At 57.7% G+C, this 9,141-nt stretch overlaps 1 protein-coding gene across 4 annotated transcripts in view; it reads right to left on the reverse strand.

Annotated features, from left to right (window-relative positions):
• Window positions 1-728: 728 nt before the first annotated feature.
• Window positions 729-9,141, reverse strand: part of NR5A2 (nuclear receptor subfamily 5 group A member 2) — a gene marked incomplete at its 5' end in the record, with an annotated part of 74,167 nt that continues 65,754 nt past the window's right edge. For 2 of the 4 annotated variants that reach the window (XM_080651027.1, XM_080651031.1), the window contains one exon: window positions 1,043-2,863. In XM_080651027.1, coding sequence (XP_080507153.1) covers window positions 2,616-2,863 — 248 coding nt within the window. In that variant the 3' untranslated portion in view covers window positions 1,043-2,615. Of the gene's footprint in view, window positions 2,864-9,141 lie in introns of all 4 variants that reach the window. The other 2 variants (XM_080651028.1, XM_080651030.1) reach the window with 2 other exon arrangements.

The following is a 9,141-nucleotide window of genomic DNA, read 5'->3' on the forward strand; positions in this document are numbered from 1 at the left end:
TCTCTCGCTCTCCCTTCCTCTCTGAAACCAATAAAAACATCCTTTAAGGAAAAAAAAAAAACATGTATTTTTTTTGCAATGTTCAAGACCCTCCAAATCACGCCCCCCCCCGCCCCCCCATTGGTCTCCCCGTTCTGAGGTGGAACCTTTTCATTCACGGTGAGCACCACGCCTCTGTACGGGGCTTCTAGACGATTTGGTTTTTATTTTTTTAAATTGATTTCAGGGAGGAAGGGAGAGAGAGAGAAACAGCTATGATGAGAGGGAATCATGGATCGGCTGCCTCCTGCACGCCCCCCACTGGGGATGGAGCCTGCAACCCGGGCCTGTGCCCTTGACCAGGAATCGAACCGGGACCCTTCAGGGCGCAGGCCGACGCTCTACCCACTGAGCTAACCACCTTGGGTTTGACCCGAGAGCCGTGCTGCCTCCGGCCCAGCTCACGCTCTGGATGGGGGCCCGGGCCAGCTCCTGTCTGCTCCCCTGTCAGCCAGGCAGAGAACACAGGTGGCTGAGACCCCGCTCGGAGCTGTGGACACGCAGCGCAGCCACCGAGCACGCGAGGGACTCGGGACAGTAATAAGGTGACCCGCTTCGCACCCACGCACGCACGCCGCCATGCGTGTCCCTGGCCCTCGGCTCGCCACGGCGGGAGAGCACACGCGGACTGGGACCCCGGCCTGTCCCGTCCGTCCGTCCGCTGCGAAAAAAAGGCCAGAAACCATGGTGGAGATTTACAGACGTTTAATCAAGGGAATGGTTTCAGTTCGTCACGACCCTTCTCTGTCCCTGAAGTCCGTGCCACTTACGTGAAGACATGCGACAGCACGTGGGTTCCTAGCGTGGGTACAGAGGGGAAACGGAGGGGCAATAAATTAGCATCATCATCGTCTACAGTCGAGACACGAGGATATACAATATAAATAAGCCTATTCCAAAGCCAGACACATTTATGGGGGGACGCGGGGGGTGGGGGGAGGGGGGGACGGAGGAGAATGAAGGGACTAGGAGATACTTTTATTTTTATTATTATTTTCTCTTTACATTTTCTACAAGTGATTGTGCGGCCGGTCTTCTCAAAAAAATAAACTTAAAAAAGTCTCCACGAGGCCCCCGCTCTTTGATTTTAGAGTCTCACGACATACGACCACGAATATGGACCGATCAGAGAAAAAACAACGTCGAGGGAAGCACTGGTTTTACATCGCGGTCCCCGCCCCCGCCCCCCCAACACAGGACCTCAAGAATGTAAACACTACAGGTTCTTGGACTTCCGCGTCGCAATACTTTATTTTAACGGGGATTCGCAGCCGAACGGCTCACCTTTCAGCGTCGTGAGAAAAGGCAAGGCGCTCAGACTGACCCGTGGCACTGCGTGTCGGTAACACGGGTGGCCATGTCGGGGGGCGTTCGCCCGGCTCGTCTCCGGCGCCCCCCCTGCCCCCCCCCCCAATATTTGTTCTGCAAACTTTGGTCTGTGACTCCGAGGGTCCGCAACCCCCTCTCTTCCTCTCCTTTTTGGGGAAGATCGAAATCCCTCCAACAGCTTCCCAGCCACATGTAAAAAAAAAAAAAATAAAATAAAATCTCCGTCTCCATTCGGGGTTCGGTCCCTCGATCAGCTCGTCCTGCCTCCCCCCGTGTGCATAGCTGTCGATGCTCCCGTCTGTCTCACCCGCCTTCCGACGGCGACGGGGAGGCAGGCCGGGCGGAGCGGGCGGCGGGTTGAATTTTTGGATGGGCCGTCAGCGTGGACGCTTACACAGCCGGATGTGTGCGGACGGGCCTTGGGGCCAGAATTTTTTTTTTTTTTTTTTCACATGAAACCGCATCGCAGCCACAGGAGCCGCCGTACGGTCCAGGCGACCTCCGCTTTGAAACATTGTAGCCACTTCCCTCCCTGGCCCTTCACGCGCCAACGGGGGGGCAGGAGGGAGAGACGGGGACCGCCTGCCCTTTCTCTCTCCTCTCCTTGGTGGGGGACATGGTGAACACAGACCAGACACACCAGAACTCGGGGGACACGGCGAGCTGACGCGTTCGCAGGCGGCCCTCACGGGCTGTGGGCAGGTCTCGGACGCAGACGTTCGGAATGCGTGTCGCCAGGGGTTTGGGGTGGGGGGAGCGGCCAGCGGGTGCAGCTGAGTCCTTGGCATAGATTCCTCGATGGATGGGTGGACGGATGGACGGATCGCAGGACAGGAGGTGCTGGGTCCTTGCCGGGAAGAGGAGGGGCTGTCCCAGGTGCGGCCGCTAGATTTTGGGGAGGGGATACCCCTCCATCGCTTCATCGCGGAGATCCGTGTGCACATACCAGAACCGCTCGGCCCGCGTCCGCTCCGCCGCGGGGCTGACGGCCGTCGGGGAGTCCTGTCCGCGGCGGCCCGACCGCGTTCACAGTTTACAACACGGGGCCGCTCGGCCCGGGACGAGGATGCCTCCTCGGCGCAGTCCCTCCCGACCCAGGCTTTCCGTGAGTGCGGCTTTGAAGCGGCTCCGAGAGTCTTTCTCTCCTCGTGCTCGTCCGCCCTCCCCCTCCCCACACCCGTCTGGCTCTGTCGGGAAAGCGGGGGCGGTGGGGGGGGGGCCCGATCCCCACACCCCCCGGCCGCGGCTCAGGCCCGCTTGGCGTGCAGCATCTCGATCAGCAGGTTGTTGTAGGGAACGTCGCCGCTCAGGTGCTTGTAGTACAGGTACTCCTCGGCCTGCAGGCTGAGCGCCCGGACCTCGGGCAGCCGCAGCAGCAGCTGGCCGAACTTGTCCGCCTGCTGCGGGTAGTTGCACACCGTGTAGTCCAGCAGCGCCGCGTGCACCTGCTCCTGCACCCCTTCCACCAGCTGGAGGTTCTCCAGGCTTTTGACATCTGGATGCAGAGGGAGGGGGGGGGGGAGAGGGAGAGAGAGAGAGGAATATTGATGTGAGAGAAAGACACGGATGGGTTGCCTCCTGAACGCGCCCTGGCCGGCGTGGGGGATCCAACCTGCAACCTGGTACGTGCCCTTGACGGGGGACTCGAACCCGTGACCCTTTGGGGCACGGGCCAACGCTCTAACCCAGGGGTGGGCAAACGTTTTGACTCGAGGGCCACCGTGGGTTCTGAAACTGGACCGGAGGGCCGGAACAAAAGCGTGGATGGAGTGTGTGTGTGAACGAATATACATTCAAAGTAAAGGAGCGGAGGGGAGAGCAAGAGAACCCTCTGCTCTTTCGGCTCCGCGGGCCGGAGAGAACAGCCGAACGGGCCGGATCCGGCCCGCGGGCTGTCGTTTGCCCACGGCTGGTCTAACCGCTGAGCCCACCGGCCAGGGCTCAGTACGCGACGGTGTTTCCCTCTGAGCCTCCTCTCTCCGCGGCCGCGTGTCCCCAAAGGCCTGGGCACCCAGCCTGCGGGGCAGGGGACGGGAAAAGGGCCCGGGAAAGAATGTCTTGTCGAAATTCTGCCCACGCGGCCCCCGAGCAAGGTCATCTCTGTCCCCAGCTGACACCAGGACAGGCTGGGGGTCCCGCAAGGCGAGGGAGGGGTCATTCTACCGCCAGCAAATGAGTCCCCAGACGGGGGGGTGGGGGTGGGGGAGCCTGTTCCACACCCCGCGTCCCGCACGAGCCTGTACCGCAGTATTAATTCCCTGACCCAAGCGGAGGTCGGCGGCCGGGTCTGATACCGTTCATTCTAATCAGAAGTGACAGGGTTCTTGTTCCGGGTTGACATTTTCTAAATGACTCTGAAGGCCCCGCCCGCCCGCCCGCCTGTGCTAATGGACCATCTGGCACACTCCAGCGGCCGCCAAGGAGCCCGTGCGGCTCCGTGGCTAACGATCGCCATCCGCTAGAGCAGCGGTCGGCAAACTCCTCCGTCCACGGAGCCAAATATCAACAGTGCAACGATGGACATTCCTTTGGAGAGCCACATTTTTTAAACGTAAGCTTCTTCTAACGCCGCTTCTCCCAAATAGACTCGCCCAGGCCGTGGTAGTTTGTGGAAGAGCCACACTCCAGGGGCCTGAGAGCCGCCTGTGGCTCGCGAGCCGCGGTTTGCCGACCACGGTTCTAGAGGCAAGCCGGGCCTTTGGGCGGGTCCCAGCCAGGCCGGCCGGGGCCCTCCCACCTGACGGTGGGGTCTGAGGTCCCAGGCTGGGCTTGGTCTTTTTGGTCTTTTGTCCCGGGTCACTCAGAGAAGGGACGCTGGCCGCCCACTCGGCCTCCCTCCTGGTTTATTTCCTTCTTGCTTGTGATTAATGAATTTAAATCTTTATTGTTGAAAGCGTCCTCTAGGCCCTCCGTTTGCCCCCATTAACCTCGCCCAGACTGTTCCCGCCCCCCCTCACCCCCCAGGCCCTCACCACCCCGTTGTCTGTGTCCATGGGGGGGATACACATATGCACACAAGTTCATTGATTGATCTCTGCTCCCCTCCCTCCCTCCCTCCCTCCCTCCCTCCCTCCCTCCCTCACCCTCCCCCCCCGCCTTTCCTCTGACGTGCAACAGTCTGTCCACGCTTCCTTGTCTCTCATCCCGCTGTTTTAAGACAGGGGTGGGAAGCTTTTTGTCTCTCCGCCGGGGCCATCGGGATCTCGGTAACATCATTCCCCGGCCACCCACAATCCCCCACGTAAACACCAGCCTGTTCTGTTTGATCAGGCATTTCCCGAACTCGCCCCGAATGCCGTGGCAGGGCCGGACCAGATGATTTTGTGGGCCTCACACGGCCCGCGGGCTGGAGGTTACCCACCCGCCCCCCCCTGCATCTGCTGTCCGAGGGTGGTCTTTATAAATATTGATCGACAGGGAGACAGAGTCAAGAACAAGACAGACTGGCCCTCGCTGGTGTGGCTCAGTGGATAGAGGCGTTGGCCTGCGGGCGGAAGGGTCCCGGGTTCGGTTCCCGTCAAGGGCACGTGCCCGGGGTGGTGGGCACATTCCCAGGAGGAGGCGTGTCCCTCTGAAATGGAGGTGAAGCTTGAATGTGGTAACACACCTTCAAGCAGGGGTCCTCAAACTTTTTATTTTTTTATTTTTTTTATATTTTTATTGATATTATTCAGAGAGGAAGGGAGAGGGATAGAGAGCTAGAAACATCGATGAGAGAGAAACATCGATCAGCTGCCTCCCGCACACCTCCCACTGGGGATGTGCCCGCAACCAAGGTACATGCCCTTGACCGGAATCAAACCCGGGACCCTTCAGTCCGCAGGCCGACGCTCTATCCACTGAGCCAAACCGGTTTCGGCAGTCCTCAAACTTTTTAAACAGGGGGCCAGTTCCCTGTCCCTCAGACCGCTGGAGGGCCGGACTATAGTTAAAAAAACAAAACGGCCGAAACCGGTTTGGCTCAGTGGATAGAGCGTCGGCCTGTGGACTGAGGGGTCCCGGGTTCGATTCCGGTCAAGGGCATGTACCTTGGTTGCGGGCACATCCCCAGTGGGGGGTGTGCGGGAGGCAGCTGATCGATGTTTCTCTCTTATCGATGTTTCTAGCTCTCTATCCCTCTCCCTTCCTCTCTGTAAAATATCAATAAAATATATTTAAAAAAAAAAAAAAAAACGATGAACAAATTCCTATGCGCACTGCGGGCCCGGGACGCGTCGGCTGCTCAGCAGGACAGGCAGCGGCCCCCGGCGGGCCGGATCCATGTCCTCGGCGGGCCGCCTGTGGCCCGCGGGCCGCGGTTGGAGGACGCCTGCCTTACACACGCGTGCTAACAAGCCGTCGCTGCCCGTGCAGGCTGCAGCCTCACGCAGGGTCCCTCCACGCCCTCGCCGCTGCCTTTAAATTTTGATGACTGGCCAAGCCTCTGCCGCGGCCCCTCCAAGTAGCCGTCGCTCATCTCTTCTCCCGGATGCACTCGGGGACTAATTACCACCTCTTCCTCGGAAGCTGCCTCGCGCTAAGCTCGCGGGGGGGGGGAGGGGGGAGGCTCTCCGCCCTCCTCGCAAAGCACCCCCTCCGGTCTCCTCGCATACATTACAGTCGGGCTGGGTCTGAGGATGCGGGCACCCGCCACGTGGCACGGCCCGCCAACCCTCCCGGTCAGCACACTTTTCCGTGGCGGGGGTGGGAGAGGCCCCCGTGGGGTGCCCTGCTTCTGCTGAGAAGATGGTTATCTTTGTTCATTTTCTGCAAGTGCAGGGGTGAGGGGTGGGGGTGAGGAATAAAATCTCATCTGGCCCTTTAAAAGGTCTGAACATGCCCTGGCTCAGTGGTCGGCAAATTGCGGCTCGCGAGCCGCCGTGGGTTGCCGCTGCTCTGTTGACTAATGAGTTTGCCGACCATGGCCCTGGCTGGTGTGGCTCAGTGGATAGACCATCGGCCTGCGGACTGAGGGCTCCCAGGTTCGATTCCGGCCAAGGGCACACGCCCGGGTGGTGGGCTCGATCCCCAGTAGGGAGCGTGCAGGAGGCAGCCGATCCATGATTCTCTCTCATCATGGATGTTTCTATTTCTCTCTCTCTCCCTCTCCCTTCCTCTCTAAAAAAATCAGTAAAATATATTTTTAAAAAAGATGCTATGGGAATTGTATAAAAAGAAGATAAAAGGTTAACTCTAAAAAAAATAATAAATTAATAAAAGATCTGAATGTGCCCTGGCCGGTGTGGCTCAGTGGATAGAGCGTCAGCTTTCTGACGGAAGGGTCCCGGGTTCGATCCCCAGTAGGGGGGGCGTGCAGGAGGCAGCTGATGCGATTCTCTCTCATCATGGATGTTTCTCTCGTCCTCTCCCTCTCCCTCCCTCTCTGAAATCAATAAAAATATATTAAAAAGTAAAAAAAGACCCGGACGCGGGGAACCCTCTCTCCAGCGTGTCCTTAGGAAACATTGGGCTGTGATAAGCCGGAAACGGAGTCAGGAAATGAATGTCCTGCCCTGACCGGTGTGGCTCAGTGCATAGAGCGTCGGCCTGCGGACTGAAGGGTCCCGGGTTCGATTCCGGTCAAGGGCACGTACCTTGGATGCGGGCACATCCCCAGTGTGGGGTGTGCAGGAGGCAGCTGATGGATGTTTCTCTCTCATCGATGTTTCTAACTCTCTATCCCTCTCCCTTCCTCTCTGTGAAAAATCAATAAAATATATTAAAAAAAAAAAAAGGAAATGAATGTTCAGTAAGGAATTCGTCTTCACGATTATTTTGAAAGGGCTCCGTTGAAAACCGTTTGTGCAAATGACTTGGTCACAACAGCTGGAGGTCCACACGCGGGTTCTTTTCGCTCGCTGACCGGGGCGAGGGGGCTGGTGAGGGGCTGGAGATGGAAGGACGGAGGGTCTGTGATTGGCCATTTCCAGCAAAACGTGCAGCGCGAGGGTTTTAACTTCCTCGCCGTTAAGTCCTTCGTGCGTGTGTTCCTGCTTATGAACCCGAGAGCTGTGTTTAGCAACTGGGACGTCCCCTTCGGCAGCTTCATAGGCAAGATGCTAACAAGGAAACACAGCGCTGGCCGGGAGCTGTGTGTAAGCGTGTGCATGGAGCATACGTGTTACTTATGGACACGGAAACAATAAAGAATAGAAATGCGTGTCAGGGTGCTTTGGAAGTGACAAACCACCCATCAGGCGTAGGTCTGTTACTGCTATGCCCATAAATAACACGTACGCTCTAGTCAGGGGTGGGCAAACTTTTTGACTCGAGGGCCACCATGGGTTCTTAAACTGGACCGGAGGGCCGGAACAAAAGCATGGATGGAGTGTTTGTGTGAACGAATATGAATTCAAAGTCAAGGAGCGGAGGGGAGAGCAAGAGAACCGGATAGAACAGCCGGATCTGGCCCACGGGCCGTAGTTTGCCCACGGCTGCTCTAGGTCCACATTTTCCACACAGCTCCTGCCAAAGTTACCTTGTCATGATTTCATGTCTTCATGTAGCGATAACAACTCTGTCAACCCACTCACTCACACATTCATTCATTCACTCATCTATTCATGTGTTCATTCACTCATTCATCCATCCATTCATTTGCTCATCCACTCATGCGTTCGTTCATTCGCTCATCCATTCATGCGTTCATTCATTTGCTCATCCATTCATGCGTTCATTCATTCATGCACTCATTCGTTCATTCATTCATCCATTCATGCGTTCATTCATTCGCTCATCCATTCATGCGTTCATTCATTCATGCACTCATTCGTTCATTCATTCATCCATTCATGCGTTCATTCATTCGCTCATCCATTCATGTGTTCATTCATGCACTCATTCGTTCATTCACGCATTCGTTCATTCATTCATCCATTCATGCGTTCGTTCATTCACTCATCCATTCATGCGTTCATTCATGCATGCTTTCGTTCATTCATTCATCCATTCATGTGTCCGTTCATTCACTCATGGATTCATTCAGACAATCCTGGGCCAGGTGTTGAAGGTACAAGAGCAGAAGGAGGGGCCCCATTCCATGGGTCTCGGTAGAGTCCGGGTTGAGTTTAAGGAGCACACGGTGTATCCGAGCGATGCAGGGAAATGGCTGGAAATCCAGGTCCAGACATCAGCAGCGGGCCCAGCCGGGGGCGGCCACTTAGACCAGGGGCTGGCCACACGCAGACGGTGGCGGGAACCCCAGGGAGTGGCGGGACAGTGGGGACGTGCGGGGAGAAGAGGAGGTACAACTACCCAGCTTGACGACGGGTCCGAGCCAGCTCGCGTGTGCTGGCGCTCGGCGGGCATGCACGCTTTACCGACCTCTGCCCCCCAGAGGCCAGAGAAACCGCCTGGAAATGCAGAAGAATCAAAGGCAGAAAGGCCTCGGGCTGGGGACCGGTGGAGCCTTTTGAGCCAGAAAACAGACAGTAAAGGGCACAGGTTTCCCCCTAAACGTCCAGGGATGCAGCGGGCGGAGAAGGCCTCACGCACAGTGTTTGAGGCAGGTGGCACCGCGTGCCCGGGAGACGCTGAATCGCAGCCTCCCGGCCGGCTGGACGTGGGGGTCACAGCCCCGATTTTACGATAAAAACCACTGTCCCCAGAACACGGACGCCCCCCCCCCCCCCCGGCACCAGGCGGCCCTCCCTCGGAGGACAGGGTGTCTGCCGTCCGGTGGTCACATCCGACGCGGTTCCGAGTCCTGCGTGGGCATCCATCGCCACGTGGACACGCGCGTGGTTCCTGCTACGTTTGCTTCTTCTCTGGCATAAGCGATGAGGGTCGGTCAGT

This window comes from Plecotus auritus, assembly GCF_963455305.1.
Source record: "Plecotus auritus genome assembly, chromosome: 14".
Lineage (NCBI taxonomy): Eukaryota > Metazoa > Chordata > Mammalia > Chiroptera > Vespertilionidae > Plecotus > Plecotus auritus.